Source organism: Taeniopygia guttata, chromosome Z, assembly GCF_048771995.1.
Source record: "Taeniopygia guttata chromosome Z, bTaeGut7.mat, whole genome shotgun sequence".
Lineage (NCBI taxonomy): Eukaryota > Metazoa > Chordata > Aves > Passeriformes > Estrildidae > Taeniopygia > Taeniopygia guttata.
The window spans coordinates 3,196,124-3,212,776 of record NC_133063.1 but is presented as its reverse complement, the minus strand read 5'-3'; the positions used below and the strand labels follow the sequence as shown (position 1 = coordinate 3,212,776).

General features: G+C 32.1%; 1 protein-coding gene across 8 annotated transcripts in view; it reads right to left on the bottom strand.

Annotated features, from left to right (window-relative positions):
- The window catches only part of LOC115491045 (transcription factor 4), a 160,744-nt gene that overhangs the window by 55,213 nt on the left and 88,878 nt on the right, over positions 1 to 16,653 (bottom strand). For all 8 annotated transcript variants that reach the window (XM_072922124.1, XM_072922122.1, XM_072922123.1 and 5 more), the window contains 3 exons: positions 16,271 to 16,373; positions 11,815 to 11,939; positions 1,897 to 2,020 (listed from right to left, as the gene is read on the bottom strand). In XM_072922124.1, coding sequence (XP_072778225.1) covers positions 1,897 to 2,020; positions 11,815 to 11,939; positions 16,271 to 16,373 — 352 coding nt within the window. The remainder of the gene's footprint in view (positions 1 to 1,896; positions 2,021 to 11,814; positions 11,940 to 16,270; positions 16,374 to 16,653) is intronic.

The following is a 16,653-nucleotide window of genomic DNA, read 5'->3' as shown; positions in this document are numbered from 1 at the left end:
AGGAATTTTCCAGGATTTGTTGGGATTTTTTTCGGGGTTTTTTGGCATTTTTGGGGGAAATTTTGTGGAATTTTTTGGGACTTTTCGAAAATTTTCCAGGAAATTTTCAGGAATTTTTTGGGATTTTTTTTTCAGTAATTGTTTTGGAATTTTTTGGGGAATTTTGTGGAATTTTTCAGGACTTTTTTTGGAATTTTCTGGGAATTTTCCAGGAAAGTTTCAGGAATGTTTGAGGAATTTTTTTCAGGATTTTTTCAGGAATATTTTGGGATTTTTTCGGAAATGTTGTGCAATTTTTTTTGAATTTTCTGGGAATTTGCCAGTTATTTTTTAAGATTTTTTTTGGATTTTTTTTCATGAATTTTTCAGGAAATTTTTGGGGGAATTTTGTGGAATTTTTCCGGAATTTTCTGGGAATTTTCCTGGAAATTTTCAGGAATTTTCTGGTATTTTTTTCAGGAATTTTTTGGAGAATTTGGGGGAATTTTTTTTGAATTTTCTGTGAATTTTCCAGGAATTTTTCAGGAATTTTTTTAGGAATTTTTCCAAGATTTTTTTTGGGGATTTTTTGGGAAATTTTGTGGAATTTTGGGGGAATTTTGTGGGAATTTTCCAGTAAATTTTCAGGATTTTTTGGGGATTTTTTTCAGGAATTGTTTTGGATTTTTTGGGGAATTTTGTGGAATTTTTTGGGAATTTTCTGGGCATTTTCCAGGAAATTTTCAGGAATTTTCTGGGATTTTTTCCTGGATTTTTTCTGTAATTTTCCCACGAATTTTGGGGAATTTTTTCAGGTATTTTCCAGGATTTTTTGAGGAATTTCTTTCAGGATTTTTTTTGGGATTTTCTGGGATTTTTCAGGAGATTTTTCAGGAATTTTTTCAGGATTTGTCCAGGATTTTTTTGGGATTTTTCTGGAAATTTTGTGGAATTTTTTTGTAATTTTCTGGGAATTTTCCAGGAAAATTTTCAGGAAGTTTCTGAGATTTTTAAGGAATTTTTAAGGAATTTTTGGGGGGAATTTTGAGGAACTTTTTTGGAATTTTCTGGGAATTTTCAAAAAAATTTTCAGGAATTTTCTGGGATTTTTTCCTGGAATTTTTTTGGGAATTTTCTGGGAATTTTCCAGGAAATTTCCAGGAATTTTCTGGGATTTTACCTGGATTTTTTTCTGGAATTTTTCCACAATTTCTGGGGAATTTTTTCAGGAATTTTCCAGGATTATTTTTGGGATTATTTTTTCAGGAATTTCTTGGGATTTTTTGGGGGAATTTTTTGGGAATTTTCTGGGAATTTTCCAGGAAATTTTCAGGAATTTTCTGGGATTTTTCCACAAATTTGGGGGAATTTTTCCAGGTATTTTCCAGTGATTTTTAAGGATTTTTTTTTATTTTATTTTATTTCAAGAATTTTTTGGGATTTTCTTGAGGAATTTTGTTGATTTTTTTGGGAGTTTTCTGGGAAAATTTAGGGAATTTTTCCACGAATTTTTTTTGCAATTTTTCCATAAATTTTTGGGACTTTTTTTTTGAAATTTGCCTCATTTTTTCCCCTTAAATCAAATTTTTTTTTAATTTTCTCCAGATTTTTTTGGCCATTTTTCCCTGAAATTTTGGGAATTTTTTTTCCACGATTTTTTCCAATTTTTCCATAAATTTTTTTGACTTTTCTTTGAAATTTTCCTAATTTTTTTCACCATTTTCCCCTCTAAAATCCAGATTATTTTTTGAAATTTTTTTGGATTTTTTCCTCCATTTTCCCTCATAAAACCCAAATTTTTCGTCCAATTTTCACCAAATTTTTTGCTTTTTTTTTTCCCTGAAATTTTTTTTTCCATTTCCCCATGAAAATCCGGGAATATTTTCGGGAATATTTCGGGAATTTTCCATAACTCACCCAAGAGGGGCTCAGCTCCATTGGCCGGGGGGGTACAGGAGGAGCCGAAGGCGTTGGAGCGATGGAAGGACGACATCGGCGGCAGCGCCGAGCTCAGCTCCGACGACGAGTGCGACGGGTACGGCTGAAAAAATGGGGAAAAAAAAGAGGATTTTGGTAAAAAATGATACAAGGGAATTTGGGGGAAAATTTGGTGAAAATTTGGTGAAAATCAGGCGAAAAACGGCCGAAAAACGGGCGAAAAATGGGAATTTTTGAAGGAAAAATTCAGAATTTTTGGGGGAAAATTGGGGGAAAAATTGAGGAAAATTGGGCAAAAATGGGAAAAAATTGGGAAAAAAATTGGGGAAAAATTGGGGGAAATTGGGAAAAAATGTTGGAAAAAATTTGAATTTCTGAAGGAAAAATGGGGAAAACTGGGGGAAAATTGGGAAAAAATTGGGGAAAATTTGGGGGAAATTGGGCAAAAATTGGGCAAAAAATTGGGCAAAAATTGGGAAAAAATTTGGATTTTTTTACAAAAAATTTGGGGTAAATTTGGGAAAAATTGGGGGGAAAACAAGCAAAAAAAGAGCAGAAAAATTCAATTTTTTGAAAGAAAAACAGGGAAAAATTGGGGAAAAATTGGGGAAAAATTGGGGAAAAAAATGGGAAATAATTGGGGGAAAATTTGAGCAAAATTGGGGAAAAAATGGGGGAAAAAAAAGACAAAAAATGGGGAAAATTGGGAAAAATTTGGGAAAAAATTGGGGAAAATTTGGGGAAAATTTGGAAAAAAATGGAAAAAATTGGAAAAAAATCCGAATTTTTGTAAGAAAAATGGGGAAAAAATGGGGAAAAATTGGAGGAAATTGGGAAAAAAAATTGGGGAAAATTTGGGGGAATTTGGGTAAAAAAATGGGGATTTTTTTGGGGGAAAATTGGGAATTTTGGGGAAGGGAAGGACGACATCGGCGGCAGCGCCGAGCTCAGCTCCGACGACGAGTGCGACGGGTACGGCTGAAAAAAAATTGGGAAAAAAATGAGGATTTTGGGAAAAAATTATTTGGAAAAAAATTAGGGAAAATTTGGTGAAAATCGGGCGAAAAACGGACAAAAAACGGGCAAAAAACGGGCGAAAAATGGGAATTTTTGAAGGAAAAATTCAGAATTTTTGGGGGAAAATTGGGGAGAAAATTCAAATTTTGGGGGGAAAAATTGGGGAAAGTTGGAGGGAAATTTGGGAAAATTTGGGGAAAATTGGGAAAAAATTGGAGAAAAAAAATGACAAAAAATGAGGGAAAAATGGGAATATTGTTTAAAAAATTCAAAAAAATTTGGGGAAAATTGGGAAAAAATTGGGGAAAAATTGGGGAAAAATTGGGGACAAAATGACAAAAAATGGGGGAAAAAATGGGAAAATTGGGAAAAAAAATTGGGGAAAATTTGGGGAGAATTAGGAAAAAATTGGAGAAAAAAATGACAAAAAAAGGGGAAAATTGGGGGAAAATTGAGAAAAAAATTGGGAAAAAATGTTAATTTTTGGGGGAAAAAATTGGAAATTTTTGTGAAAAATTTGGGGTAAATTTGGAGAAAATTGGGAAAAAATTGGGGAAAAAAAAGTGAATTTTTTGGGGAAAAAATTTGGATTTTTTTGCAGAAAATTTGGGGTAAATTTGGAGAAAATTGGGAAAAAATGGGAAAAAAAATCGATTTTTTGTAAGAAAAATGGGGAAGAAATGGGGGAAAATTGGGGAAAAAATGGGGAAAAATTGGGGGAATTTGGGTAAAAAAAATGGGGATTTTTGGGGGGAAAATTGGGAATTTTGGGGAAGGGAAGGGAAGGGAAGGACGACATCGGCGGCAGCGCTGAGCTCAGCTCCGACGACGAGTGCGACGGGTACGGCTGAAAAAATGGGGTGAAAAATTAGAATTTTGGGTAAAAAGGGATTGGAAAATAAATTAGGGAAAAATCGGTGAAAATTTGGTGAAAATCGGATGAAAAATGGGCGAAAAACGGGCAAAAAATGATCAAAAAATGTGAATTTTTTGAGGAAAAAAATGGGAATTTTTGGGGGAAAATTCGGAAAAAATTGAAGAAAAAAATGGGGAAAAAATAGGAAAATTGGGAAAAAATTGGGTGAAATTAGGGAAAAATTCGGAAAAAAATGTAGACAAAAATAACAAAAAATGGGGAAAATTGGGGGAAAATTGGGAAAAAAAAGACGAAAAAATGGGGAAAAAATGGGAAAATTAGGAAAAAAACAGGGAAAAAAGTGGGGAAAATTGGAGAAAATTTGGGGTAAAATTGGGGGAAATTGGGCAAAAAATGGGCAAAAAAAGTGGATTTTTGGGGGAAAAATTAGAATTTTTTGCGGAAAATTTGGAGAAAAATTGGGGGGAAAATTGGGCAAAAATTGGCAAAAATGTGAATTTTTGGGAAAAAAATTGGAATTTTGTGGGAAAAAATTGGGGAAAATTTAGGGAATATTTGGGAAAAGATTGGGAAAAATTAAAATTTTTGGGGAAAAATCGGAATTTTGAGGGGAAAAATTGGGAGAAATTGGGGGGAAATTGGGGGGAAAATGGGCAAAAAAAGTGAATTTTTGGGGAAAAAATTGGAATTTTGTGGGGAAAATTGGGGAAAAAAATGGGGAAAATTGTGGAAAAAAATGTGAATTTTTGGGGAAAAAATTGGATTTTTTTGTGGAAAATTTAGGGGGAAATTGGGGGAAAATTGGGGGAAAATTGGGAAAAAATTGGAGAAAAAAATGACAAAAAATGGGGGAAAAAATGGGAAAATTGGTTAAAAAATACGGAAAAAATTGGGGGAAAATTTGGGAAAAATTGGAGAAAAAAATGACAAAAAAAGAGGAAAATTGGGGGAAAATTGAGAAAAAATTGGGAAAAAATTGGGGAAAATTCGGAGAAGATTTGGAGAAAATTTGGGGAAAATAGGAAAAAAATTGGGGGAAAATTTGGTGAAAATTGGGGGAAAAGTGGAGGGAAATTGGGAAAAAATTGGGGAAAAATTGGGGAAAATTTGGGAAAAATTGGAGAAAAATTGGAATTTTGTGGGGAAAAATTGGGGAAAAATTGGGAAAAAATTTGAGGAAAATTTGGTGAAAATTTGGGAAAAATTGGAGAAAAATTGGAATTTTGTGGGGAAAATTTGAGGAAAAATTGGGCAAAAATTGGGCAAAAAAAGTGGATTTTTGGGGGAAAAATTAGAATTTTTTGCGGAAAATTTGGAGAAAAATTGGGGGGAAAATTGGGCAAAAATTGGCAAAAATGTGAATTTTTGGGAAAAAAATTGGAATTTTGTGGGAAAAAATTGGGGAAAATTTAGGGAATATTTGGGAAAAGATTGGGAAAAATTAAAATTTTTGGGGAAAAATCGGAATTTTGAGGGGAAAAATTGGGAGAAATTGGGGGGAAATTGGGGGGAAAATGGGCAAAAAAAGTGAATTTTTGGGGAAAAAATTGGAATTTTGTGGGGAAAATTGGGGAAAAAATGGGGAAAATTGTGGGAAAAAATGTGAATTTTTGGGGAAAAAATTGGATTTTTTTGTGGAAAATTTAGGGGGAAATTGGGGGAAAATTGGGGGAAAATTGGGAAAAAATTGGAGAAAAAAATGACAAAAAATGGGGGAAAAAATGGGAAAATTGGTTAAAAAATACGGAAAAAATTGGGGGAAAATTTGGGAAAAATTGGTTAAAAAATGACAAAAAAAGAGGAAAATTGGGGGAAAATTGAGAAAAAATTGGGAAAAAATTGGGGAAAATTTGGAGAAGATTTGGAGAAAATTTGGGGAAAATAGGAAAAAAATTGGGGGAAAATTTGGTGAAAATTGGGGGAAAAGTGGAGGGAAATTGGGAAAAAATTGGGGAAAAATTGGGGAAAATTTGGGAAAAATTGGAGAAAAATTGGAATTTTGTGGGGAAAAATTGGGGAAAAATTGGGAAAAAATTTGAGGAAAATTTGGTGAAAATTTGGGAAAAATTGGAGAAAAATTGGAATTTTGTGGGGAAAATTTGAGGAAAAATTGGGCAAAAATTGGGAAAAATTTGGGGGAAAATTGGGGGAAATTGGGAAAAAATGTTGGAAAAAATTTGAATTTCTGAAGGAAAAATGGGGAAAATTGGGAAAAAATTGGGGAAAATTTGGGGAAAATTTGGGGGAAATTGGGAAACAAATCGGGAAAAAATAGGCAAAAAATGTGAATTTTTGGGAAAAAAATTTGGATTTTTTGGTGAAAAATTTGGGGGAAATTCACCGAAAATTGGGGGAAAAATGGGCAAAAAATCCGATTTTTTGTAAGAAAAATGGGGAAAAAATGAGGAAAATTTTGGGAAAATTTGTGGAAAATTTGTGGAAAATTGGGAAGAAATTGGGGGAAATTGGGAAAAAATTGGAGAAAAAATTGGGAAAAAATGTGAATTTTTGGGGAAAAAAATTGGAATTTTGTGGGGAAAATTTAGGGGGAAAATTGGGAAAAAAATGGGCAAAAAATGGGGAAAATTTGGAAAAAATTGGGAAGAAATTGGGGGAAAATTGGGAAAAAATTGGGGGAAAATTGGGAAAAATTGAGGGGAAATTGGGCAAAAATTGGGCAAAAAATGGGCAAAAAATGTGAATTTTTGGGGAAAAAAATTGGAATTTTGTGGGGGAAAATTGGGGAAAATTGGGAAAAAATTGAGAAAAAATTGGGGAAATTTTGAGAAAAAAATGGGGAAAATTTGGTGAAAATTGGGAGAAAAATGGAGAAAAAATTCAAATTTTTGAAAGAAAAATGAGGAAAAATTGGGAAATAATTGGGAAAAAATGGGCAAAAAAAGTGAATTTTTGGGGGAAAAATTTGGAATTTTGTGGGGAAAATTTGGGGTAAATTTGGGGAAAATTGGGGAAAAATTGGGAAAATATTGGAGAAAAAAATGACAAAAAATGGGGAAAATTGGGGGAAAATTGGGCAAAAAATGGACAAAAACGGGCAAAAAATTCGAATTTTTGAAAGAAAAATGGGGAAAATTTGGGGAAAAATTGGGAAAAAATTTGGGGAAACATTGGGGAAAAAATGGGCAAAAAATGGGCAAAAAATGTGAATTTTAGGGGGAAAAAATTGGGGGAAAATTGGGGAAAATGAAAAAAAAGTTGGTTTTTTTTGGGGAAAAATGAGATTTGTTTGGGAAATTTTGGGAACATTTTGGGAAATTCCCGTGGGAATTTTTGGGAAAAAAAATTGGAATAAAATAGGAAAAAAATCGGATTTTTTGGGGAGAAAAAGCGGAAAAAATGAGATTTTTTCCGGGAAAAAAAGGGAATTTTTGGGGAATATTTTTTGGGAATATTTTGGAGATTTTTTGGGGAATGTTTTGAAAATTTTGGGGGATTTTTTGGGGGAATTTTTGGGACAAATTTGGAATAAAATGGGCGAAAATGGGGAAAAAATAAGCGAAAATGGGGGAAAAAATTGGAATTTTTTATAGGAAAAAATGGGATTTTTTTGGGGAAAAATTTGACTTTTTTGGGAATTTCTTTGGGAACTTTTGGGAATATTTTGGAATTTTTGGAGAGAATTTTTGGGAAAATATCAGAAAAAAATTGGGGAAAAAATTGGATTTTTTTGCGGAAAAAAGCAGAAAAAATGGGAATTTTTTGGAAAAAAAATGGGAATTTTTGATGAATATTTTTGGGGGATTTTTTTGGAATTTTTTGGGAATTTTTGGGAAATAATTCGGAATAAAATGGGGAAAAAATTTAGAATAAAATGGGGAAAAAATGCGGATAAAATCAGAAAAAATTGGAATTTTTTGTGGAAAAAATGGGGTTTTTTTGGGGAAAATTTTGATTTTTTGGGGAATTTTGGGGAACTTTTTTGGGGAATTTTGGGGGGGAATTTTTGGGATAAAATTGGAATAAAATGGGGAAAATGGGGAAAAAAATGGGAGGAAAATTGGGAAAAAATGGGGAAAAAAATTGGAAAAAATTTGGGAAAAAATGGGAAAAATTTGGAATTTTTTGTGGAAAAAAATGGGGTTTTTTGGGAGAATATTTTGATATTTTTGGGAATTTTAGGGGGAATTTTTGGGGAATTTTTGGAAATTTTTTGGGATTTTTTTTGAATTTTTGGGAAAAATTTGGAATAAAATGGGGGAAAAATAGGAAAAAATCAGAAAAAATTGGGATTTTTTTAGGAAAAAATGGGATTTTTTGGGAATTATTGGGAATTTTGGGGAAGAATTTCCCAACATTCCCCAAAATGCCACTCGGGAAAAAATGGAATTTTTGGGGGGAATTTTTGGGACGTTTTTGGGAGAAATTTGGGAAAAAAATGGGCAAAAAATTTGGAAAAAATGGGGGAAAATGGGAATAAAATGGGGGAAAAAATGGGAATAAAATGGGGAAAAAATTGCGAAAAAAATGCGAAAAAAATTGGAATTTTTGGGAATTTTTTTGAGGAATTTTTTGGAAATTTTTGGGGTTTTTTGGGAAAAATTTGGAATAAAATTGGGTAAAAAATGGGAATAAAATGTGGAAAAATAGGGGAAAATGGTGGAAAAAATGCAAAAAAAATTGGATTTTTTTGGGGAAAATGGGAATTTTTGGGAATTTTTTGGGAACATTTTTGGGAATTTTGGGGAATTTTTTGGGAATTTTTTGGGAATCTGTGGTGGGAATTTTTGGGAAAAAAATCAGAATAAAATGGGAAAAAAATTCACAAAAAATGCAAAAAAAATCAGATTTTTTGTGGGAAAAAAGCGGAAAAAATGGGATTTTTTGCAGAAAAAAATGGAAATTTTTGGGAAATATTTTTCGGGAATATTTTTTTGGGGAATTTTGGGGAATTTTTTGGGGAATTTTTGGGAAAAATTTCGAATAAAATGGAGAAAAATGGGAATTTTTGGGGGAAAAATGGTCCAAAAAATGGGAAAAATTGGAATTTTTTTGTACAAAAAAATGGGATTTTTTGGGGGGAAAAATTTGATTTTTTTGGGAATTTTGGAGGGAATTTCTGAGAAATTTTTGGGAAATTTTTGGGAAATTTTTGGGTTTTTTGGGAAAAATTTGGAATAAATTGGGGAAAAAATGGGGAAAAAATTGGGAAAAAAGGGAAAAATTTGGGATTTTTTATAGGAAAAAAATCGGATTTTTTTGGGAAAAAATTTAATTTCTTTGGGAATTTTTTGGGCAACATTTGGGACTTTTTTGGGATATTCCCATGGGAATTTTTGTGAAAAAAATCGGAATAAAATGGGGAAAAAATGCGCAAAAAACGTGAAAAAAATCAGATTTTTTTAGGGAAAAAAGCCAAAAAAACGGGATTTTTTCCCGAAAAAAATGGGAATTTTCCAGGAATTTTTTTTTTTTGGAATTTTGGGAATTTTTTGGGAATTCTCACCAGTCGCTCATGGGGGTGGAGACTGCAGTAAGTGCCGGATTGTCCCAAATGGGAATGGGAAGAATTTCCCAACATTCCCGAAAACGCCGCTCGGGAAAAAATGGAATTTTTGGGGGGAATTTTTGGGACGTTTTTGGGAGAAATTTGGGAAAAAAATGGGTAAAAAATTCGGAAAAAATGGGGGAAAATGGGGAAAAAATTGTGAAAAAAATGTGAAAAAAATTGGAATTTTTTTGGATTTTTTTTGGGAATTTTTGGGAATATTTTGGGAATTTCTGGTGGGAATTTTTTGAGAAAAAATCAGAATAAAATGGGGAAAAAATTTAAAAAAATCAGATTTTTAAGGGAAAAAAGCAGAAAAAATGGAATTTTTTGGGGGAAAAAAATGGGAATTTTTGGGAAAAAATTTGATTTTCTGGGAATTTTTTGGAGAGTTTATGGGGAATTTTTGGGAACTTTTTGGGAATTTGTGGTGGGAATTTTTGGGAAAAATTTGGAATAAAATGAGGAAAAAATGGGAAAAAATGGGAAAAAATGGGAAAAAATGGGAAAAAATGGGAAAAATTGGAATTTTTTTTGAGGAAAAAATAGGGATTTTTGGGGATTTTTTTTCAGTTTTGGGGAATTTTTGGGGGGAATTTTTCAGGAATTTTTGCCAAATTTTTGGGGTTTTTTGGGAAAAATTTGGAATAAAATGGGGAAAAAATGGGGAAAAAATGCAAAAAAAATCAGATTCTTTTAGGGAAAAAAGCGTAAAAAATGGGATTTTTTCCCGAAAAAAATGGGAATTTTTGAGGAATATTTTCAGGAATATTTTTTTGGGGAATTTTAGGGAATTTTGGGGGGATTTTTTTGGGGGAATTTTTGGAAAAAAATCAGAATAAAATGGGGAAAAATGGGGAAAAATTGGAAATATTTGGGATTTTTTTTTTAGGAAAAAATGGGATTTTTTTGGGATAAAAATTGGAATTTTTAAGGATTTTTGGGAAACTATTTTGGGGAATTTTTGGGGATTTTTGGGGATTTTTTGGGAATTTTGAGGTGGGAATTGTTCGGAAAAATTTGGAATAAAATGGGGGAAAATGGGGGAAAATTGGGAAAATTTGGAATTTTTTTGAGGAAAAAATCGGATTTTTTGGGCATTTTTGGGATTTTTTCGGGAATTTTTTTGTGAATTTTTTGGGAATTTCCCGTGGGAATTTTTGGGAAAAAATTGAAAAAAAATGCACAAAAACTGCAAAAAAAATCGGACTTTATTTGGGGAAAAAGCGGAAAAAACGGGATTTTTTTGGGGAAAAAAATGGGAATATTTGGGAAAAAATTTGATTTTTGGGGAATTCTTTGGAGATTTTTTTGGGATTTTTTGGGGTTTTTTGGGAAAACTTGGAATAAAATTGGGTAAAAAATGGGAATAAAATAAGAAAAAAATGTGGGAAAAATGCATAAAAAATTGGATTTTTTGGGGGAAAAATCTGATTTTTTAGGGGAAAATTTTGATTTTTTTGGGAATTTTTTGTGGAATTTTTGGGAATATTTTGGAATTTTTAGTGGGAATTTTTGGGAAAAAAATTGCAAAAAAAAGCGCAAAAAACGCAAAAAAAAATCAGATTTTTTGAGGAAAAAAAGCAGAAAAAATGGGGTTTTTTTGGGAAAAAATGGGATTTTTTTTGGGATCTTTTGGGAATATTTTTGGGAATTTTTTTTTGGGGAATTTTGGGAATTTTTTGGGAATTCTCACCAGTCGCTCATGGGGGTGCAGACTGCAGTAAGTGCCGGATTGTCCCAAATGGGAATGGGAAGAAATTCCCAACATTCCCCAAAATTTTTGGGAATTTTGAGGGGGAAATTTAGGGGAAAATTTGGAATAAAATGGGGAAAAAATGGGGAAAAATGGGAAAAAATTGGGATTTTTTTAGGAAAAAATGGGATTTTTTGGGGAAAAATTTGATTTTCTGGGAATTTTTTTGAGATTTCTATGGGAATTTTTGGGAAATTTTGAGAGATTTTTTGGGACTTTTTTGGGAAAAATTTGGGAAAAAATGGGAAAAAAATGGGAAAAAAATTGGAAAAATTGAGATTTTTGGTGGGGGAAAATTGGGAAATTTTTTTGGGATTACTTTTAATTTTTTGGGAATTTTTGGGGGAATTTTTGAGGAATTTGTGGGACATTTTAGGGAAAAATTTGGGAAAAACATCGGAATAAAATGGGGAAAAAATGCGGTAAAATTAGAAAAAATTGGGATTTTTTTAGGAAAAAATCAGATTTTTTGGGATTTTTTTGGGGTATTTTTGGGAATTTTTTGGGGAAATTTTTGAGGAATTTTTGGGAAAAATTTGGATTTTTTTGGGAAAAATTTGGAATAAAATTGTGGAAAAGATGGGAAAAAAAAATCACAAAAAATGCAAAAAAAATCGGATTTTTTTTGGGAAAAAAGCCAAAAAAATGGGATTTTTTTCCCAAAAAAAAATGGGAATTTTTCAGGAATATTTTTTTTTTGGGAATTTTAGGAATTTTGGGATTTTTTTTGGGAATTCTCACCAGCCTCTCGTGGGGGTGGAGACTGCAGTAAGTGCCGGATTGTCCCAAATGGGAATGGGAAGAATTTCCCAACATTCCCGAAAACGCCGCTTGGCCGCTCCAGGGATCGTTGCCGTGGTGACCGTCTGAAAGAGAAAATTTGGGAATTTTATCCCGGAATTCTGAAACGAAAAAAAAAATCGGGAATTTTGCCGAAAAAATTGGGAATTTCGGGTAAAAATTGGGGTTTTTATGGGGGTTTTTAGGGGGAAAAATGTGATTTTTTCAGGGGTTTTTGGTGCGAAATTTTGAATTTTTTTGGGGGTTTTTGAGAGCAAAATTTGGGAATTTTTGGTCCGAAAATTTGGGAATATTGGGGGATTTTTGCCACCAAAATTTGGGATTATTTTTGATTTTTTCAGGAAATTTGACAGCAAAATTTGGGAATTTTTGGACCCAAAATTTGGGATTTTTGGGGATTTTTGATCCAAAAATTTGGGCTTTTCTTGAATTTTTGATCCCAAAAATTGGGACTTTTTGGTCCCAAAATTTGGAATTTTTTGGCTTTTTGGCCCAAAATTTAGGAATTTTGCTCCCAAAATTTGGGATTTTTGAGGATTTTGGCCAACAAAAGTTGAGAATTTTTGGTCCCAAAATTTGGAATATTTGGGGATTTTTGATCCAAAAATTTGGGATTTTCTGGGGATTTTTGGCCCCAAAATTTGGGAATATTTGGCCCTAAAATTTGGATTTTTTTCAGGAATTTTTGTCCAAAAATTTGGGAATTTAACACCAAAATATGGGAATTTTGTGAAGTTTTGGCCTCAAAATTTGGGAATTTTTTTCGGATTTTTGGTCCTAAAATTTGGGACTGTCTGGGATTTTTGGCCCCAAAATTTGGAATTTTTTGGGGGTTTTTGAGGCCAAAATTTGGGATTTTTCGCACCAAAATTAGGGAATTTTTCTGGAAATTTGGTCCCAAAATTTGGGATTTCCTGGGATTTTTGGAGCAAAAATTTGGAGATTTTTGGTCCCAAAATTTGGGAATTTTGCAGATTTTTGAACCCAAAATTTGGAATTTTGTGGAGTTTTGGCCCCAAAATTTGGAAATTTTCGTGGAATTTCGGTGCCAAAATTTCGATTTTTTTAGGAAAATTGATCCAAAATTTGGGGGGGTTTTGTGAAATTTTGGCCCCAAAATTTGCGAATTTTCCTGGAAAATTGGTCTCAAAATTTGGGTTTTTTTGTGGATTTTTGCCCCAAATTTTGAGAATTTTTGGGGCTTTTTGGTCCCACAATTTGGGTTTTTCTGGGATTTTTGAGCCCAAAATTTGGGATCTTCCAGGAAGTTTGACAAAAAAATTTGGGATTTTTTTTGGATTTTTGGTCCCAAAATTTGGGAATTTTGCGACCAGAATTTGGAATATTTTTAGGATTTTTGAGCCCAAAATTTGGAATTTTCTGGATTTTTTGTTGCCAAAATTTGGGATTTTCTGGGATTTTTGAGCCCAAAATTTGGATTTTTTCAGGAAATTTGACACCAAAATTTGGATTTTTTTGGGGGGGGTTTTGAGAGCAAAATTTGGGATTTTTTGTTGCCAAAATTTGGGAATTTTCCTGGAAATTTGGTCTCAAAATTTGGGGTTTTGGGGGGATTTTTGGTCCAAAACTTTGGGATTTTCTAGGATTTTTGCCACTAAAATTTGGGATTTTTTAGGATGTTTGATCCGAAAATTTTGGATTTTCTGGAATATTTGATCCCAAAAAATTGGATTTTTTTGTCCCAAATTTTGGGAATTTTTTGGGAATTTTTTTGGGAATTTCATTACCTTGCATGAAGAAGGAGGTGGGGAAAGAAAATTTGTGGATTTTCCTGGAATTTAAAAATTTTTGGGAATTTTGGTCGCAAATTTTCAATTTTTTGAGGATTTTTGTCCCAAAATTTGGGAATTTTTGGGGTTTTTTTTCTCCAAATATTTTGGGAATTTTTGGGGCATTTTAATCCTAAAATTTTGAATTTTTAAGGAAATTTGGTCCCAAAATTTGGATTTTTTCGCGATTTTTGTCCCAAAATTTGGAATTTTTTGGGATTTTTGACCCACAAATTTGGGAATTATTTGGGGATTTTTTGCTCCAAACATTTTGGGAATTTTTGGGAATTTTAATCCTAAAATCTTGAATTTTTGGGGAAATTCGGTCCCAAAATTTGGATTTTTCCGTGATTTTTTCCCAAAATTTGAATTTTTTTGGGATTTTTCTCCCAAAAATTTGGGAACTTTTTTTGAATTTTCATCCCAAATTTTAACCAAAAATTCCACAAAAAAATTCCGATTTTTTTGCCAAAATTAACCAAAAAAATCTGATTTTTTTGCCATTTTTGACCCCAAACTTCGCGATTTTTGGGGTAAAAACCCCAAATTTTTTTGGGATAAATTTTTTGGGAATATTTTGGGAATTTTTTTTGGGAATTTCCATACCTTGCATGAAAAAGGAGGTGGGGAAACAAAATTTGGGAATTTTCCTGAAATTCTGAAATTTTTGGGAATTTTGATCCCAAAATTTTGAATTTTTCAGGAAATTTGTCCCAAAATTTAGATTTTTTGAGGATTTTTATCCCAAAAATTCGGAAATTTTTTTGGTTTTTTTCTCCAAAAATTTTGGGAATTTTCGGGGAATTTTGATCCCAACATTTTGAAATTTTTGGGAAATTTGGTCCCAAAATTTGGATTTTTTTGCTATATTTGTCCCAAAATTTGGATTTTTTCCAGAATTTTGTCCCTAAAATTTGGGAATTTTTGGGGTTTTGTGCTCCAAAAATTTTGGAAATTTTTGGGGAATTTTAATCCCAAAATTTTGAATTTTTCAGGAAATTTGGTCTCAAAATTTGAATTTTTTACGGATTTTTGACCCAAAATTGGGAATTTTTTGGGGATTTTTTCTCCCAAAAATTTGGGAATTTTTTTGGAATTTTCATCCGTAATTTTCACTAAAAATTCCACCAAAAATCAGATTTTTTCTTGAAAATTAATGCAAAAAATCCGATTTTTTTGCCATTTTTGGGGTAAAAACTCCGGATTTTTTTGGAATAAAATTCCATAAAATTTTTTGGGAATTTTTTGGGAATTTTTTGGGAATTTTTTTGGGGAATTTCCATACCTTGCATGAAGAAGGAGGTGGGGAAAAAAAATTTGGGAATTTTCCTGGAATTTTGAATTTTTTGGGAAATTTGGTCCCAAAATTCAGATTTTTTTGGGATTTTGACTTAAAAATTTGGGAATTTTTTGGGATTTTTTCTCCAAAAATTTGGGGAATGTTCGGGGAATTTTAATCCTAAAATTTTGATTTTTTTGGGATTTTGGTCCCAAAATTTGGATTTTTTCGTGATTTTTGACCCAAAATTCCAAATTTTTTTGGATTTTTGACCCAAAATTTGGGAATTTTTTTGGTTTTTTTCTCCAAAAATTTTGGGAATTTTTGGGGATTTTTACTTCAAAAATTTGGAATTTTCCCGTAAATTTGGTCCCTAAATTTAGATTTTTTTGCAATTTTTGACCCAAAATTCGGATTTCTTTGGGGATTTTTTCCAAAAAATTTGGGAATTTTTTGGGAATTTTCATCCCAAACTTTCACTGAAAATTCCGTCCAAAATTCCGACTTTTTCGCCTAAATTTGCGCAAAAAATTCAATTTTTTTTGCCATTTTTGACCCCAAACTTCACGATTTTTGGGGTAAAAACCCCTTTTTTTTTTTATAAAATTCCATTAAATTTTTTGGGAATATTTTGGGAATTTTTTGGGAATTTTTTTGGGAATTTCCATACCCTGCATGAAGAAGGAGGTGGGGAAACAAAATTTGGGAATTTTCCTGGAATTTTAAATTTTTGGGACTTTTGGTCCCAAAATTCAAATTTTTTTCAGAATTTTTGACCCAAAATTTGGGAATTTTTGGGATTTTTTGCTCCAAAAATTTTGGGAATTTTTGGGGAATTTTGATCCCAAAATTTTGAATTTTTTGGGAAATTTGGTCCCAAAATTCAGATTTTTTTGGGATTTTTGACCTAAAATTTGGAATTTTTTGGGATTTTTGTCCCAAAAATTTGGGAATTTTTGGAGATTTTTTTCTCCAAAAATTTTGGGAAGTTTTGGGGGGTTTTAATCCAAAAATTCGGAATTTTTGGGGAATTTTGGTCCCAAAATTTGGTTTTTTCGCGATTTTTGTCCCAAAATTCGGATTTTTTTGCGGATTTTTGTCCCAAATTTTGAGAAATTTTTGGGAATTTTTTGGGAATTTTCATCCCAAATTTTCACCAAAAATTCCACAAAAAAATCTGATTTTTTCTCGAAAATTAACGCAAAAAATCCAATTTTTTTGCCATTTTTGACCCCAAACTTCGCGATTTTTGGGGTAAAAACTCTGAATTTTTTGGGGATAAAATTCCATAAAATTTTTTGGGAATTTTTTTTGGGAATTTCCATACCTTGCATGAAGAAGGAGGTGGGGAAAGTTCCGGCGGCGCCTTTGGGTGGAAATCCCGGAGAGTCGCGGTTGAATTCGGCCGTGGAGGCGGAGGGGGCGTAAACCTAAGGAAAAAAATGCCCAAAATTCCTTAATTTTATCCCAAAAAATTCCCCAAATTAGCCTCAAAAATTCCCAAAATTAGCTCCAAAAAAATGGAATTTTATGCCCAAAAAATCTGAATTTTTAGCTCAAAAAATCTGAATTTTTATCCCCAAAAATTCCCAATTTTAACCCAAAAATCCCAATTTTTACCCCAAAAAATCCCAATTTTAACCCAAAAAAATCTGAATTTTTATCCCAAAAAATCAGAATTTTTTTCCCCAAAAATTCCCAATTTTATCC